Source organism: Mytilus trossulus, chromosome 6 (genome assembly GCF_036588685.1).
Source record: "Mytilus trossulus isolate FHL-02 chromosome 6, PNRI_Mtr1.1.1.hap1, whole genome shotgun sequence".
Taxonomy (NCBI): Eukaryota; Metazoa; Mollusca; class Bivalvia; order Mytilida; family Mytilidae; genus Mytilus; species Mytilus trossulus.
Genome location: NC_086378.1, coordinates 85,221,545 through 85,241,240, shown reverse-complemented (window position 1 = coordinate 85,241,240; position 19,696 = coordinate 85,221,545). Strand labels below are relative to the sequence as shown.

The following is a 19,696-nucleotide window of genomic DNA, read 5'->3' as shown; positions in this document are numbered from 1 at the left end:
CACAAATACTTAACAATGAGCAATTAACCGTGAAAATTGGGTCACGGTCAAATAAAACATGCGAGATTGACATGCACATCATAATATATTTCCAATATAGTTGACCTATTGCATATAGTGTTAGAAAAACGACAAAATTTCAAAAACTGTTCTTTGACTACTGAACCATGAAAATGAGGTCAACGCCAGATGACACCAGCCAGCTGACATGTACACCTTACAATCATTAGTCTAAACATATTTCTTTATAGTGGATTGGGAAATAATGTTTGCAACTTTTATTAATCCCTTTCCATTTTTCGGCCAAATACAAAATGTTTACTAACAATCATTCCATACACCAAATGCAGTAAACATATTGCATACAGTAGAGGAAAACAGACCAAAACACAAAAAAAAACTATAACCACTGATCCATAAAAATGAGGTCAAGTTCGGATGACAGCTGCCAGTTGGACATGTATACCTTACAATCATTCCATACAACAACATATTCTGCTTATAGTATCTGTAATATGGACTTCACCATCAAAACTTAACCCTTTTCACTGATCCATACAATGATGTCGAGGTAAAGTGAAAACTGGCATGAGGACCTGGCAAAGTATGCACATACCCAATATAGTTATCCTTTTACTCATAATAAGATAGAAATAAATATTATCAAAAAATACAACTCGTTTTTGAGTAGCCATGAATATGTGGTCAAGGACAATGGGCATGTAACAGACGAAGACTTCCTAACTAGAGGCATCCCTATACGAATTATTAAGAATCCAGGTCTTCCCCCTTCTAAAATATGAAGATTTTTAAAAGTTAGCTAACGCCGCCACAGCCGGATCCTTTTCCCAATGTCTAGTTTTCCGCGACAAAAGTGAGATCCAAATAATGTTAAAGTTAGAAGGAATGGCATCCACTACCAGTAGCTGGTCTCCACCTGTTGTTTTAACTGCCAGGAAAGGAGGACAAGGCAAAATTCGTTTTGTGTCGATTCTCGTAATGTAAATGAAATAATGACATAGTAAATAGCATATATAATCCTATGAATAGATGACTGCCTTGATGTATGTATTGAATTCAATAAGGGGTTTTGGGAGCTGATGAAGAAAAGACAGAATTTGCAACTGGTTAAGGATTATACCAATTTATAGTAATGATAGTCTTCAAAGATTACTAGATTGTGTTAAACGTGTTGTTACAGTGAAAGGAGATGAAAGCATATTATATCTGGATGATAGTGTTGTCCCTGCTTCTACAGTTTAATAACCAACCGAAAGGCTTGAGCATGTGTTCGAAAGATTATTAGGATTGACATTGAAACCATCAAAGTTCTTCTTTTTTGAGAGAAAAAAATTCACATGGTCTCTGAAAATAGAATTCAAACAGATCCAGAGAAGACGGAAGCTGTCCAAAAATGGTCCAGGACCAAGAACAAGAAACAAATGCGTAATTACCTAGGACCATATGCCTTTTATAGAAGGTGCGTTCCTAAAGGAGTATTTCCGGTAAGAGCCCTTTTTGGCCCCAACTGTATTAACTTTTTGAAACAATAAGCTGCTTTCAACTGGACTCCACACTGTGAAGAAGCTTCAACTCGACTGAAAGAAGTTTTATCAACATCTTAAGACAAAGGATGGGCAAGAAAGACTTATTTCTTACATTATCATAGCCATGACAAAACATGAGCATAGTTACTGTGCGACTCATAAAGAATTATTGGCTGTCGTTGGTGTCCTTCACCACCTTCATTTTTATCTATAGGGACAACCAATTTTGATAAGAACTAATAAAAAAAGTTGCAAGGTGGCTATTAGAACGTGGTACTGATGATCTTGCAGTTGTATACCGGTCTCAGCTGGTCTAAAACATAGGATTGCAGATGCGCATCCAGAACCCCTTGTGCTTCATATTCCAGACCAGAGCGTGAAAACAATATCAACGATATTTGTGATTAAGACTCTGAAAAAAGAGTATATATCTCTTAGAACCGCAACACGTATCAAACAGGTACAGTCAAACAAGAAACTATTATGATTTTTTGATTCGGATGTCAACACTTTCAGACAACAACGTATAAGCAGGCTATAACATTCACCTGAGGATTTTAAGAAATACTGTGAAACTGTTTTCACACGTGGTATCAAGCATATGTGAATTAAAAAAAAATCTAAAGAACTTATCGATAATTTTTAATCTCGATCTTCTAAACCTTTGATTTTCCAACTCTGTATACCACCATTTCCCATGGGAAATTGAAAACTTGTCTAAAAGAAATAATCCACAATGCTTTTCAACATAAAACAGTAGAGTACACTTAAAATTTATTATTTTGGGATACCATACTGCCTGTTTTGTTAATAATGAACGAAAAAGTAAAACATGCTACACAGAGGAACTGAAGTGATCAGTATGAAGTTTCTTATTGACAACATAATTGTTGAATTTGGAGGTAAACTTGTTCATCAAATTGTCAGCATTCCAATGGGAACGAACTGTGTACCTCTCTTTGCCGACCTATTTTTATTTTCATATGAATCAGAGTTCCTTCAGACACTTATCAAAAACAAGAAGATCAAAGAAGCCATGTCATTTAATTTCACTTTCAGATATATTGATGATGTACTTTCCATTAACATTAACTTTTCTGATTGGATGATTTTGATATATCCTCCAGAACATGGAATAAAGTAAACAGCAGACACAGCTTCCTCTGCCTCATTTTAGACCTATACCTCTAATTTGACATAAACAGTCATCTCAGCAGCAAAATATATGCAAACTAGACTATTTTAATGTAGAAACTGCCCCACCTTAGTACCAATATACCATATACCAACTTCACCTGCATATGGGAATAAAGATATATGGATTGAAATTTTATATTTACGCCAGACGTGCATTGCGTCTTCAAAAGACTAATAGGTGAAGCTAGACTACTTTTTTTTAAAAGGCTACATAATCATATATATAAAGTTCGAATTTAAAAAGCATTGAGAAAAGAACTGTTGAATAAATAAAACATTTAAAATAAAGTTTGTCAACATTTGAATGATGAACTTGTTATACATTCCAATGTTTCATTTTCTATAAATTTACTGTTAAGGTCAAGTTACAGTAAATGGGCTATGTCTTCGATTTCAGTAAAATTTGGCATACAGCTCTGGCTCGATGAACTTCAACTGAAAATCGAAATAATAATGCATTTATCTCAATTATCATTTGAAATATTACTGATTGAATTCTTACAAAATGGATGAACATTTGTATAGAAAGCACATACAATCGGCGAAAACCCTTATAAAATTTGTCTTAAAATCGCCAAATCTCTTATTCTACTCCATAGATTTTTCTTAAAAAACTGTATGTTGTTGATACATAAATTTCCGTTATAATGATGCAAAATAAAGATAGGGTCACCGACTTCGTTTTTACAGTATACATCATTCAACGTTGCGTTCTTTGTGAAAAAATCCAACAAAACGTCGAAATAATCGTAACGTTATCGCGTTGCAGGCCGTAAAACGTTGATTTTTGACGTTTTTCACTACCAATAAGGTAACAAATTGATTATTAGATAAAAAACGAAGTCGGTGACCTTATGATTATTTTATATCATTAAAACAGAAATTTATGTGTCAACAATATATAGTTTTTTAAGAAAAATCTATGGAGTAGAATTAGAGATTTGGCGATTTTAAGACAAATTTTAGAAGGTTTTTCGCCGATTTTATGTGCTTTCTATACAATGTTCACCCATATTAAGAGAAATCAATCTGCAACTTTTCAGCAAATAAAAGAGATAAATGTATTATTTTTCGATTTTCAGTTGTAGTTCAACGAGCCAAGGTTGTATGCAATTTTGTAGCAAAATCTGCGACATAGCCCATTTACTGTTCCTTTACCTTAAAAACATGTTTTCTTGTGCTACCTTTAGTTTGAGCAGTATGTTAGTTAATGACTATCAATTGGCATATTTTAAAACATTATTTGCCAAAATAAGTGTTGTTTTTTTTTATTTTTATTGTGAATAAGGAAAGTCTGCGATAAGATATTCATAAAAACATGTAAATATAATTGTAAACATGTGGATTTTTTTAGGGCAAACAAATGGATTTTTTTCTTGTATTATTGCATATTGATTAGACCTTAAGTTTTCCTGTTTTAATGGTTTTGAACTAGTCATTTTTTTTTTTGCCCTTTATTGCTGTTAAGTGTGAGCCAAGTGTCTGTATTAACACAGTATTTTGAGCTACAATGATTTACTTTTACAAATTATGGCTTTGATGGAGATTTGTCTCTTATGCACCCATACCACATCTTCTGATATCTAAAGATATATGTTCAGTATGTATATGCTGTAGCTTTTTCCACATGTGGAGCAGGATCTGCTCACCCTTCCAGGACATCTGAGATCAACCCCACTTTTTGATTGGGTTCCAGATTTTCAACTGTATTGTTTAAAGAAATACAGAATTGAATTGAACTAACTGGTGAATGAGTGTCAAATTAAAAAAAATATATATATCACATGTAACACTTTAATTGAAACAAACAAACATAATTCATATTATTCAAGATCGTCATTTAAAACAGATATGTTTCAATGTTCTACCTTGAAGACTGAAATTAAACACATATGATTGGTATTCACCTGTTTAAATCTGTTTATAAGTGATTTACAACATGTTTAATGATCAGAGAGTCTTTTATCACATCATGGTGTTATATCTTGAGGAACACAGAAACACTGGAGTTACTTTCTCATTTATAATGAAGCAACATAATCTCTCTTTAACTATTAAACACTATGAAGTCTTTGGTTGATTTTCTATCACAAGATGGCCCCCATCATACATTTGTCCTACCAATACCTGTAAATAAAATGTTCAAGGTTAAAAACAATATGGCCTCCATCATACATTTGTCCTTCCAGTACCTGTTAACAAAATGTTCAAGATTTAAGAGTATTGGAAGCTGGCTTATTGTAATCACAATAGAGTAAGAAGGTATGTTAAGACTTGGATGTCACGTTAGCACTCATACCACATATTATAAAATCTGTTAGTATTTAAAGTCATGCCTGCACGAGAAAAGTTATCAACTAGGTTTGATGCCTTCTAACAAGTAGTATATATTTGTGTATAGAAGATTAATCTTCAGTATAACAGTATGTGCATTTGATATGCAGTGTTCATATTTCAATTATGTGCTTTTCTTTTGTAGATTGTATGTTACTTGATTGAACTGATGCTACTTGTGGTGAGTACAGGACTATTGCAAACATTTGTCCTGTAGCATTTTATGTGTATAATAAATTTTGAAGATGGTCACTACACCTGACACATAGTCTCTATAATGGTGTTTGTCTTAATAATACAGAAATAATTTCTTGGAAAAATTTGAGACAAACATATTCTTTTTCATGGTTGGAATTAGGGTGTCGTCAGAAAATAAGAAGCCAAGAGCATGAAGAGTACATACAATGACATAAATGATTTATTTTCTGTTGAACAGAGTGAAAATAAATAGTAGATATTACCTGTCTCTGTACAATCTCTAGATTATCTTTGGCTTTTTTAAATAAATCTTTTAACTTTTGTGGATCTGTAACTTCTTTGTTTTGTCTAAATTCCTCTCGTGTTTTTCTAATAGCATAATTTCTGAAACAGCAAAAATAAAACTTCAATTTCTTATGAAAAATTTTAATACATAGTTTAAACGTTTCATTAATTTTTGCTATATTTCAAATTCAACCAAATATTTATCAATCACATTATCCTTAAGTCTGCATTATTTGCACATTATTTTAAAAAACATAATCTTGACCATTATCCATTTTCTAAGCGGCTAAGCCAACACAGCAGAAAATTAAATGTTTTTTTTCAAATAAGGATAAACTCTTATTTTGCGCATAAATTTTAAATATGTCTGTGTCATTGGACATGTTGGAGACAAATCTTAAAATAGACAGTTTAATATTCTCATAAACTTGCATTTTAAATCCCAAACCACTTTCCATTTTAATACATAAAAGATTCATATTAATTAACATGTTCTAAATATGCATACAACAGTTGTCATAAGCAAAATGCATGTGTTTCTATAGTCAGATTTACTATGGATTCCCAATTTATATGAACTGACCAAGAAAAAAGAAAAAAGTTTTCATGAACATCTGCTGTCATAGTTTCAAAGTTTGCATATATACCTGTACAAGATTTGTACTTAGTTTCAAACATTTAAATTCATAATACTTTAAATCCTCAAAAAAATTAATATCCCATGCAAAATAATGTGGGTTTCATTTGGGTCAAAGCATTAAGTGGGATTGCAGATTTTTAGTAAGCTTTACATGTGAAATACAAATTATTGTGCCGTAAAAACGGGAAATGAAGTCTGGCAGGACCCAGGAAATTACAAAAAAATGAAAATTGCTTACGTACATAGTGTAAGCATGCACAGGATACAAAACAGTAAGCAGGATCCGGGATATGAGACCCCCAATAATTTACATACATGTACATGTAATGACTATGTATCCTCGGTCCTTTCTCAACAAAAATATCGATTTGAATGTATTTACAAGGATAACAATTATGCAGTGAAATAGTCGTTACGTTTATCATGTTTATAAGTAATAATGCTGTGTCAGGCCAGTCAGCATCACAACAGTCAATTCATGCAATAACTGCCTACATTAGCAATCATAAGGCCATCAAAGAAATATTCCTAGTCCTTGAAGAATTTGGGCATGATTTATAGCTGGTATACATTGTAGTATACATCTGCCCAGTCCAAATAATTATGACGTCTTGAAAGGCTATCATATTTTTTTTCTTATAAAAAAATATAAGTGTCAAAGAAAAAAATAGCCTTTCAATACGTCATAATTATTTGGACTAACATCTTCCTAGCTGTGGAACCGTAGATTTTAGGTCCTTATGTTATTTTTTTACTATTCGCGGACCATCTATTAATTAAGAGCTACGGTTCCACAGCATCTTCCACTAATGCTAATCATTGATTGGTCAGTTACATCTTGTGATGTCACTGCAGATCTGAGAATTGTGGTTACCTAAAATCAAATTACAATATAACTATTTTGACCAATGACAGTGAAACTTTAGCCAAGTTGACGCTTAAATTATCTGAAAATGACTGTTTAATGACTGACTGTTAGGGCATAATTTCCTATTCTCAATGATGGTAACATGGTTGGTAACGATTTTCGTAACACAATATTAATCATGGTAACATGGTTGGTAACGATTTTCGTAACACAAATTATATTAATCTTTTAACAGGTCAGGAATAACCACCAATTGGTGTATTATACCTCAATTGACGTATAATCCACCAATTGAGGTATATTTGTATAGACCAATTGATGTATAATGCTACTTTTTGTAATTAAATGCTGATGTGAGATAGGAGCATGCTTTTGCAATCTGCAACCTATTTCATGACCCTGATTGAGTCCTCCGAAAGTTTCTGTTTTGTCAAAGCCTGCTGCATCTCTTGAGAATGCATGTTTACAACAATTCTTTTGTTGAGACATTTGTACTATTGACCATAATTGACTTTTGATAATGAAAGTTAAGTATTAATAAAGAGTCCCATTCACCTGTGGAGTTGTACTCATGATCACATGACTGCAGACAGTAATGATGTCCATTGAAAGGTAATTACAGGTAAATTTGCCAGTCAAGAATTGACAAGATAACAATAGAAGAAACTTCAAATACAATTATTGATTAAATGCAATATGTTATGTTACTATACTAAACTAGGAAAGTTTGACAAGTTTTCATACCATAATATGGTTTTAAGAAGACAATGCTTCATTTTGGTGGAATAATTTGTTTTGAAAAACAAAGAATTATACACCAATTGGTCTATACCATTATATGTCAATCGGTGGATTATACGTAAATAGATGTATTTACACTTGTATGCAAATTTGTCCGCCATTATGTAGAATCACACAGGTTCCCTTACATAGTCTTACATAGTCTTACATAGTCTGTAACTGAGCGCTGGATCACTCCACTATGCTCAGATCTTCAGTTATTTGCTGACTTGTTTCGGTTCCGGTTCCTGTGTCAGCTTTTGCTCTATAGTTATATTTCATTTCACTATTTGTCCAATATTTATCTAGGCGGCTTTCAAATGTCTGAATAGTTGGTGCATTTACAACGCTGCTGGGTAAGCTGTTCCATATTGGTGCAATTCGTTGTGTGAAGAAGTTGGATCTTATGTTTTTGTTGCATCTTTGGATAGTCAGTTTTTTGTTGTGTCCTCTAGTAGCAGAAGTGGTGTTATATGTGAGTAGGTTAGGTAACGCTTCGTCATATATTCCCGATGTTAATTTGTAAGCTTCTATCATATCACCTCTCATTCGTCTGTATTTAAGTGTTGGTAATTTAAGCTTCTTCAACCGTTGTTCGTACTCTAGATCTTTCAATGTTGGTATCAATTTTGTTGCTCGCCTTTGAACATTTTCAAGTGCTGTTATATCTTTAACTTTGAATGGGCTCCATATAGCATTGGCATATTCGAGGTTTGGTCTTGCTAGTGCTTTATAAAGTAATAAGAACATTTCCTCATTGAGGCAGGTAAATGTCCTTCTAATTAGTCCCATAATACTATTGGCCTTATTTATTTTTTCATTCATATGTTGTTCGAAATTTAGTTTGTTATCAATGGTTACTCCTATGTCTTTTTCTTTGTCAACATGTTCTAGTGTGGTATTACACAGGTTGTATTTATGGTTGTTATCATGTTGTTTCCCTGTTGTTAGGACTTTACATTTATCTGGGTGAAATCTTAGCAACCAAGTATTTGACCAAGATTCTAGATGAGATAAGTCTGTTTGAAGTGCATCACTATCATCTGTTGTTTGTATTTGTCGAAAGACTTTGGTATCGTCAGCAAACATGTAGCAATCTGAGTCAAGCATTTCTGGTAGATCATTAATGTAGATGACAAACAATATTGGACCCAATACACTGCCTTGAGGGATGCCGCTTGTTACTTGTTTGAATTCTGAGTAGCTGCCGTTGACACGTACTTGCTGTTTTCTACCACTAAGGAATGATGTTACCCATGATATTATCTCTTCTGATATTCCGTAACTCTTTAATTTTCCAATCAGTCGTTTGTGGGGGACAGTATCAAATGCCTTCATGAAATCAAGGTATATAGTATCTATGGAACCTTCCCGTAAACTTTGACATAACAATTCAAAAAAATTGACGTCACAATAAAAAAGTGATTGTTGCCTGACGTCAAAAGGTTATTTGGAGGCGATCTAAGGTCATTTGGAGACAAAATTCAGCTAAATACCAAAAGTGTAAATACGTTTATTGAGGTATAATCCACCAATTGGTGGTTATTCCTGACCTGTTTAATGGTATCGAATTGATTAGTCAAATGGGGAAATGACATTAAACTGTTAAAAAGGTAACTATATGACAAGGTGTTGATTTGTCTTAATGACGATTTGACTTTTCTATCGGTGCCGAATTGACCATATGCCGATTCGACCTGTCCATCAGAGATAAGCCGATGAAATTATCTAGAAAAAATGGATCTAGATAATAATAAAATGAATGTCGGATTAAAAAGGGGCAAAGGATCAAATTATTTCACAACTAACCTATAGTTGTACGATGTAAACTTTTTACTTTCTTGAAGTATTTGCTTATATAAGGCAAGCGCTTTTGATCTTGAACCCATGTTTTTAGTTTTCGGTCTGTTATTATCTCCCTTTATATTTGACTAATTTTAGAGTCGACTCCCGGAAGGACTTGCATTTTCGGTAAACAACATGGAATCGAAAGTTAAATATTAGCTTCTTTAACTATTTCTACTAGTATGACATTGTTTCATGTTTGATTATTTTTTTGTGTCGCAAATTCATTGTTAGCATTGCATTGTGATAGAGACATATTTTCAGACAATCACGTTTGTATCGAAAGAAAATAGCAGATCTGTGTACTGACCTTATGGTTTTGGCAGGTCACACCATTCAGGAGGGGGATCCGGCCATTTTTAAAAGGGGGTGGGGTCAACCCAGGATAAAAGAGGGGGTTCCAACTTTATTTCCCTATGCTAATGCATTGATGGTTAAAAGAAATTGGGGTTCCAACGTTAACACAATATTGTCAATAAACCTATCTCTCTGGCGCTCTGCATAATTTTGAATGATACAAACTCTATTAGATTTTTAATCGGCTATGGTCAAGGTGAATGTATTAATCTTTGCATATATTTCAAACAACATATATTTTTGCTTTGACACCTTACAACAATGGTGGAACTTGTAAGCATGGTAATTAAGGCGTCATAGCAAAAAGGTATAGGCCTAATAGTCTTTTGAGACGTCATAATTTTTGACCTATGCAAAATCTGATTTTGACCATCACAGTGCTCTCTTGATGAAGTTTATTTTCCAGAAATTTGTAGCGACTGTTGATTATTTTTTTAAAGGAAACTTTAAAAGGACACAAGTTGTCAAATTCTTAATTTGAGTTCATCTAAATGTTTTGGAGTTTAGGCAGCAACCATTTGATTTTCTGGTGGGGCTATGGATTTTTTTTCTCGACAAACTATTTTTTTTCTCTCCTTTGGCAAAGAACAATATATTTTTTTTGGCGACAAGTCGAAAACAATTTTTCTTTCAATGTTAGCATTACACATAGTGGCAGCTGAGGGAGAAACAAACAAATTTTTTTTCAGGGTAAAAAACAAATTATTTTTTTCTCCTAAAACCATAAACAACCTTTTTTTCCCCAAAAAAATCCATAGCCCCCCCCCCCCCCAAAAAAAAAAATCAAATGGTTGCTGCCTTAGTGTGATATCAAATTTTACTTGGACTAGTACACAAGTTGAATTATAGTTATCCTGTCCCATTGTAAACTCATACCAACGTCAACTCGTACCACTAAAAAAAAGTTGTACCAATGCAAACTGGTACCACTCACTCTAACTCGTACCAACTTATTTAAATGCATGCATTAAAATGGTGTTTTACAGTTTAATGATGAATATATACTTTCATTAATACCTCTTTTAAAAGGTAGCACAATACAAAGATTTTTCATTCCCAATCAGACATCTTTAAACTCATGTAATTACACTCATCTTTCTTTAAACGTTATAAATGAGGTACCAAAAGAAAGAAGAAGAACTAATCTTTCAAATTGTTATGTCATTAGTTGCCATTATTATAAAAATTGTGATGTCCATACTTGAATGAATTAAGCTTCTTTGTTAATTCATAGCATCCCAAAATATTTAATAAATTCTTGCACAACACAGTTTGACTTTGAAAATTGTTGAAAATCACAGTTTTAAAGACTTTTTTCCAAACGCCTTCATATATTGGGCTGATTTTCTATATATGAGTTAACCATGATGAGTTACAGATCAAGTGTAAGTTTCATTCTGCTCCACTAATTTTTGCTAAAATTATGGGCTTTGGACTTAGAAAAATTGTTGAAAATCACAGTTAAATAGACTTTTTTCCAAAAACCTTCAGATATTACACATGTTACATCCCTATCTATATTTTTTTTAAATTTTTAAATGTGACATATATTCATGTTGAAAAATTTTGAAAAATTAACTAGACATATTTATTTCGTGATGGCCATTAACACCATGAACACAGACCAAGTACATACCATGAAAATAATCATGATATTATTTTCTTTAAAATAGATTACTGGTATAAGTAAATAGTCATTAGTAATTGTCAAATATTCATACTTTCTTTTTTTAAACAAAAGTATAGCTGCAAACATGGCAAATGAGGCCAAACTAGTTGCTGAATACATACATACACTAGCCATTTGTTTAGCTCTTTATTGCTTGCTGCTCAGCGTAAGCCAAGACTCTATGTTAAAGACCATACTTTGATCAGTATAATGGTCTACTTTAACATATTGTGACTTGGATTGAGAGTTGTCTCATTGGCACTCATTTCACATTTTCTTATATCTATGTAAACAAAACTATAAATTAGGAATTTCTTATTGATCTTATGATAGAATTATTTTTTTTCTTCTATATTTCAGGTTACTTTTGGTACCAAGATGATTTGTCCTGTCTTACATGCCACATTGAAACAATCATTGAGAAGATATCAGCTGATCAGATGTTGTTATTGTACAAGTCCTAAGTTATCAGAGACAAATGGTACAATTGAATTGTTAGGGAAGACATATAAAACTGATCATGTTACAAATATTCGATCAAGCTTAATACCAAAAATTGGAATTGGTTTACATAATATGAAACATCATCCTTTAAATTTATTGAAAAAACAAATAGTTGATTACTTTTACAAGAATTTTATAAATCGACAGAAAAATCCTGTGTTTTCTGTATATGACAGTATCAGCCCAGTTGTAACGTTACATCAGAATTTTGATAGTTTATTAGTGCCTGAGGATCATGTCAGTAGGAAACTGTCTGAGAGTTTTTATCTGAATTCTGAGTACATGTTACGTGCCCATACATCATCACATCAAAGTGATTTAATAAGAACTGGACTGAACGCCTTCCTTGTATTTGGTGATGTGTATAGGAGGGATGCTATTGATTCAAGTCATTATCCAATATTCCACCAGGCAGAAGGAGTAAGACTCTATAGGGGCCAGGAGGTAAGCAGAAATAAATTTCTAAATATTCTCACCTTTTTATAATGATCCCATTTTGAGAAAAATATTTGACTTTGAAGACATTTAGGTTCAGGGTAAGCATGAGTCATTGTATCAATAAAAACAAATAAAAAATATATTAACATGTCAATGTTGCTACACAAATCATAGTTAGCTGCTAAAACTGGAAGGTTCATTTGCTTAGATTTAGAGGTAATCATGGTAATACCAAATTATCATAGTACGTCACATCCCGTAACAAAAGAAAAAGGATTGAAAAAAATATTCCCTTAAACTTGACCTTGGAAATACATTTACTTTTGCCTGTGTTTGACAGGTGACAACTTTTGTTTTTAGGTTAAAAAAGATATATATGTGTCCAGCAAATGATTTTTGCACTTAATAAAGGGTCACAACATGATTTTATCATGTTTATTAACTCATATCATCCTTTTTTAAATTGAACAATTTTATTGTAGCTTTTTTCTAAAATGAACATCACTGGGGATTACCAGATATTTGAAAATGGTGAAAAAACTGAAACCAAACAGCCATTGCACACGAAAGAAGCTGTGATGATCCTGGAACATGAACTAAAATCTACTTTAGAAAATCTGGCTTTTGAGTTGTTTGGAAAAGGTTTGTGTATAGTCATATGGAAAGAGTTGCAATACATTGTATTATGCTTTGATCTGCATACAAAATGGACATTACATTTGCAATTACTTTTAATTCCGTAATATAGGATAAGCAGATAAATCTTAACATTTTTGCTAAAATGAGATATTATAAAGTACCTTATCATTTCCAGCCAACAGTGATATATCATCATCACACTTACGTTTATCATATTTATCATATCATTATTCATGTTATTATTTCCCTGTAAGCATCATATGCATTTTTTGAATTTTTTGAAAATATCATACCTGCCAACTGTCACTATTAGAGGCCCCCATGGAGGTTTCCAAATTGAAATTTTGAAAGAGCAATTGTGTCCACAATTTTAAACATAACAATTAATTTTACAATGACATTAGGCTTATAAAAGTATGAAGAAGCCAAAAACAACATTGAAATGTATTTGAAGGCTTCTTAAAAGGTATTTTAGGACTATGACAGCCATGTCGCATGCAAAACCCCCATGGGCATTTTGAAAAGTTGGCAGGTATGAAATATAAATACAAATAATAATATTTTCAAAGCACTAGTTCTTTCTGAAGAAATGAACCACAATACAGAATATCAGTTATCATTTAAAGATGAGACATTATATAGTATCACTTATTGATACTTATGAATTATGATTTGATTTAATTATTATAATGTATATTGTAGATGTAGAAACACAATGGGTTGATGCTTATTTCCCATTTACCCATCCCTCCTGGGAACTAGAGATTAAATTTCAAGGAGAATGGTTAGAGGTGTTGGGTTGTGGCATCATGGAGCAAGAACTTCTAACTGCAGGTATATATAGTCTTCTCAAGGTAGATAAAAAAAACTTTGCCTGAACATAATAGGATTTGCCTGGCAGCTATATATGAACTCACATAAAAAAAAATGGAAAACAGTTTGGAAAAGTTTGGGACATTGCGTTATTACTGTTTTACTGATTCAAATTCTACCAAAATGTTCCTTTACCCCAATTTTAGAAATTTTGTTTGAAATGGCATACAAAGGACCTATAATTATAAGATAGGAATGACATATGCTCTAAGAAGAATGAATTATCTCCCTTGCTATGATTTTAAACGTTTATTCACACAATGTATTTGTTAAAATCAAGAAATAATAAAAATGACGGAATACTTTAGTAAAGATTCACAGCAGAAATACCTCAATGTTTAAATTACCTGAGCAGCTTTTTTTATGCCCTTGATTTAGTGTAGGGGCCACAGACCACAATTAATTCCTCTATCAGTTATTTAGAACGTTTTGTATCATTAAAAAAATTGCACTATTCACTTTTGTCAAATTTTTTGTGTGTGTAATGTATAGTACTAGTCCAGATATATATCCAAAATTCAGAAAGATTGAATCAATCACTTTTACAAATTTAGCCAATATACATCCATACCCCTATGGACAAGTCAAGAGATGTTCCGAAAACTGCAAATATCACCTTTTTGCACTTGGCCTAATCACTCATTCCATATCAAAATCAGTTTAAATACAACATCCAAAAAATTAATCTCTTCTTTCATTTCCACCCAAAAAAATCTAAGAAATGAGTGAGGGAGGGAAAGAAAAAAAATAAGGAAACATACACTCTAATTAAAAGGAACTATATTCGTGAACAACGAAAAGCAGGGTCATTAATTGTGGTCTTGGGCCTCTTAGGCCACAGACCACAATTAATTTCTCTATTAGTTCTTTAGAACCTTTTGTATCATTAAAAACATTGCACCATGCACTTTTGTCAATTTTTTTGTGTGTGTAATGTATAGTACTAGTCCATATATATATCCAAAATTCAGAAAGATTGAAGCAATCACATTTACAAATTTAGCCAATACACATCCATACCCCTATGGACAAGTCAAGAGATATTCCAAAAACTGTAAATATCACCTTTTTGCACTTGGCCTAATCACTCATTATTTCACCTCTCTTCTTTCATTTCCACCCAAAAAAATCTAAGACATGAGTGAGGAAGGGAAAGAAAAAAAAAATAAGGAAAAATACACTCTAATTAAAAGGAACTATATTCGTGAACAATGAAAAGCAGGGTCATTAATTGTGGTCTTGGGCCAGGGGACATTAATTTTTCGTCTGTCTGTCTGTCCATTCCAAAATTGGTTTCCATTCTACAATTTTAGTTTGCCTAAACCAAATGTTATGAAACTTATACACAATGCCAATTTGCACAAAACACAATTTAAGTTTGATTTTTTTGTGGCATCAATTTTATGGTTTTAAGGTTATGCCTCCTTTGACACATGTCCTTACAAATGGAAAATTTGCTGAATTCTTAGTTTGCCTCAATCAAATGATATGAAACTTTTACATAGTGCTTATTGCCACAAAACACAAGTCAAGTTAAAATGTTGGCAGTGTCACTTTCACCATGCTAGAGAAATGACCTTTTGAAAAGCAAAAATTGCTGAATTTCTTGTTTGTGTTATTATCTGTTATTACTGTCTATTTTAGCTGGTGCAGGAGATCAGATAGGATGGGCCTTTGGTTTAGGATTAGAACGTTTAGCAATGAGACTATACAGTATTCCAGACATAAGACAGTTTTGGAGATACAATGACACTGGATTTATGTCACAGTTTGCTGTAAAGGATCCTAGTACACCAATTAAATATAAGGTAACTTATGGTTTTAATTTTGGCGCCTTATTTATATTTGTTAACCTATAAATGAAATAGAAGTCATGATCTGCATTGAAAAAGAAAATCTCAGGTCATAACGAGGATGAACTATTTTCCAGATCTATAAATTCAAGTTTTAAGGAGACATTTTTTTTTTTAATTTTACACAGTTTTCAAAACATTTTGTTAAGTATTAATTGAAAATAATTTCAACTATTAATTTAAATTTCAATGCACTTATAAGCCATTGAAAATTAGTGATACAAGATACAAGCTATTCTATTAATTAATCATGGTGACCAAAATTTGAGCTATACCATCAAATGAAGAACAAAATAAAGCACAGTTGATTATTTGATAAGAATCATTTATAGTTCATTTAAACAAAAACATGAATACACATTCAAACAAATGGACAAATTATAAACAATTTTATTGACAAAACATGAAGTCATTTGGAAGCCACTTTGACCTGGAGTAAATATATTTCTTAATCAATTTATAGACCTAGGCCAATGGGAGACAACTCATGATCAAATTTTTTATATTTTTCTATTTTTTCAAACTACATTGATATTTTCTGGAAGGTTCTTCAAAAAGTGAGTGCAAGAATTAAGAAAGTTTTAAGTAATAAACAAATCTTCAGCTGAAAGAATACAAACAAAATTCATTTTATCAGATACATGTAATTTTGAAAAAATATTTAAAATTTAGAATTTGAATAAGACAGATGTTGAGATCATATATCTTGAAGAACAGGACTTTGTAGTTCAACTTTGATCATGTTCTTATATAGCTTACACTTTTGCTTCAGCTTTTATACCAATATACATCCCTCTTTCAATTTCAAAATCTAAATCTTGTTGTTATTTGTATGTCATTTTATAAATTTATTGTTAAATATGGTTCAAAGTTCAAACATAAAAAAATATTTAAATTTTCTGTAAGTCCTTTATTTATTGCCTATTCCCAGAATTACTTTCTAAACTAGCCACCAAATTTCTGTAAATATTATTGTAAGAGAATGTTTTAGTTCTTTTAATATATGGTTTTCTTTAAAGTTTGACTGGAATAAATCGATAGTATAAGTTTAAAAATTTAAATACATTGTTAGCAGCTGGTTAGGTTTGACCATAGAATAGATTTATGGCCTCCAATCAAATAATCTTTGAAGGTTCAATTTCATTCACAATATGAATCCAATATTTCATATTATACAAGCATCATGCAGGTTACCTTTTACATACCTTTTACTGTTCCTTTTTTCATCACTGTTTAGAACCAGTTTCATTGAAGTATAACCTATACACTCTGAAGTTCATTTTAAATCTTATTAAACATGCTTATGTCTCTTTGGCAATCATACCACATCTTCTTTTTTATATTATATAGTATTGAATTTTTGTATTTCAGGAAGTCAGCAGCTATCCACAGAGAATATACAACATGTCTTTCTGGATAACAGATGGATATAGTGAGAATGATTTTTACGATTTGGTGCGGAATGTGGGGGGTGATGTAGTAGAACAAGTCCGTCTCACTGACAATTTTTATCATCCAAAGATGAAGAGACATTCACATTGTTATGAGATAGTATATAGAGACATGAGTAAGTCCCTGTCAAAAGAAGAGGCAAATATAATACACAAACAAATAGGAGAGGCAGCAAGCAAGGAACTTGGGGTAGAAAATAGATGGAATTTATAATACATTGTATGTTGATTAAAGAAATCTCATGAAATGCTGAATTTTGTTGATTCTTAAAATTAACCATCTATAAAAAAAAAAGGATGAAGAGTTATCTTGAATTGAATTTTAAAAAGACCCCATATAGGTGTGGTGAAAAGGAGTTTGGTATACCCCAATTCAGGGTATAAATTGTCCAATTATCTGATGACTTCCCTTTTATGTGAAGCAATTTGACGAAACCATATTAGCAACCAGATATTAAACACCTTTTATTGATAATAAAAAAGAAGATGTGGTATAATTGGCCATGCGAAAACTCTCCACATGAGACCAAATGACACAGAAATTAACCAAAGGTCACAATCTATAAAATGCTTGTACCATCAGCTGATCATCGACTTTTTGTCCAAATTCAAATGTGTGATGAGTTCTAGGTTTTAAGACCATGCTAGAATTTTTCCATTACTTGGTGACCGTCGATCAACGAATAAGGACAAATAACTAAAACTTATTAGGACAATTAAGACAGTAAATAAAAACAGCTGAATAGAATTATGAAGTGTGTGTCTGTAACAAGAATAGATCATAAACTATTCAAAATACAGCTTTAAAACTACAAGGACAGATGTTACCACACTACCTGAATATTTTATAGGGAATTTAGTTTAACAGAAATTACCTTATAAATTTGATCCATCATCAAACATTGCAACTGTTGGTAAAGAAAAAAGACCATGGCAAAATACAATTTTTGGAGTATATCTCTAAAATAGTTGTTGCTTGAGCAAAACCAACCAGATAAAAACTCCTTCAGGCAGAGGTCGATACCTCAATAACAGAAACAGTAAGAGCAAAACTAGAAGGTTTATTTCCTCTGGAATCTCAGAAAAATCCAACAATCCCGTTTAGAGTTATTGCCCTTGAAATGTCTATTCATGGCCGAAGTGGCTGGTAATTATCTTGAAACCATAAATGAAACTGAGAATTGAACAGTAAAACTGATAATAAGATCTGGCTATAAAAGAGCATTACATTAACAATTGACCACATATAGGAATTATTGCATTTGAATGATGATTTTAACCAATTGTGGACATCGCAGTATATATATGCAGAGATTTTTTTTTTTTTAAAAGATATTTATTAGAAAGGAAGACATAAGTTTGAATGTCCGAAATCGTCAATTGACCCCTGAATGAGGGTTTTGCCTTTCAGAAAAGTTTTTACCCATTGATGCAGAAATCACAGTACACATAAAGGAACCATAAATATCAAACATTTTCAGCAAAATAAGCTAATGAATAAGTCCTGGTCTAAATGGTCATTCTATTACTTATAGGAGTTATTCTCTGTGAATGACTTTTATTTTACCTATTTTAGGATTTCAAAACAAAACAAAATTGTGATGGTTAATGATGTTTGCATTATGTTAAAGATATCAAATCCAGTCGTTCCATGGGTTGAAAACGTCTGATTTTGTCAGTTTTAGTGGTCTTACCACATTTGAATTTACCTTGTATTTCGGATTTTTTGTTTACTTGTACAGGTTTAAAATGCAGTAAAAAGGTTCTAAATTGGCGAAAATAGATACTCGAATAGACAAATTTAAAAGGCCAATTAATAATGGAGAGCTTCGAGGACCAACATTTCCGGACAGTTAAAACTTTTGTCCTCTACGAAACTGCTTCTAAACACACATATTTTTGCAATTCTAAATGTTTTCTACAGACATTCCAGTTTGTTTACTTTATATACTAGAAAAATCTCATTTTTTCTGAATTGAAGAACCATTTTTTATCGATAAAGATTAGACACTACTTCACATATAAAGATACAACTCATGTTACATAGTTGACATTTTGATGCGTTTCGTAGTTTACAAAACCGTTTTGTAGTGGACTAAAAACTTCGTAGTTGACATCAATATAAAAAAAATGATGTGATTGCCAATGAGACAACTATCCACACAGGACCAAAATGACACAAACATTAACAACTATAGGTCACCGTACGACCTTCAAC

At 32.0% G+C, this 19,696-nt stretch overlaps 2 protein-coding genes across 3 annotated transcripts; one reads left to right on the top strand and one right to left on the bottom strand.

The window, feature by feature from the left end:
- Window positions 1–4,524: 4,524 nt before the first annotated feature.
- On the bottom strand, window positions 4,525–9,800 carry LOC134722071 (LYR motif-containing protein 4-like). Its single transcript, XM_063585533.1, has 3 exons — window positions 9,659–9,800; window positions 5,540–5,660; window positions 4,525–4,871 (listed from the first exon to the last, which is right to left on the bottom strand). The coding sequence occupies exons 1-3, from the start codon at window positions 9,736–9,738 to the stop codon at window positions 4,806–4,808; spliced, it is 267 nt and encodes an 88-aa protein (XP_063441603.1). The 5' UTR covers window positions 9,739–9,800; the 3' UTR covers window positions 4,525–4,805.
- Window positions 9,784–17,733, top strand: LOC134722070 (phenylalanine--tRNA ligase, mitochondrial-like). Of its 2 annotated transcripts, none has more exons than XM_063585531.1 (6): window positions 9,784–9,820; window positions 12,081–12,668; window positions 13,145–13,304; window positions 14,004–14,135; window positions 15,819–15,982; window positions 17,399–17,733. In XM_063585531.1, exons 2-6 carry the CDS (start codon window positions 12,099–12,101, stop codon window positions 17,690–17,692), a joined length of 1,320 nt encoding a protein of 439 aa, XP_063441601.1. In that variant the 5' UTR covers window positions 9,784–9,820; window positions 12,081–12,098; the 3' UTR covers window positions 17,693–17,733. The 2 variants fall into 2 exon arrangements, with proteins under 2 accessions (XP_063441601.1, XP_063441602.1); XM_063585532.1 differs by having other exon boundaries at window positions 9,805–9,874.
- The last annotated feature ends 1,963 nt before the right edge of the window (window positions 17,734–19,696 follow it).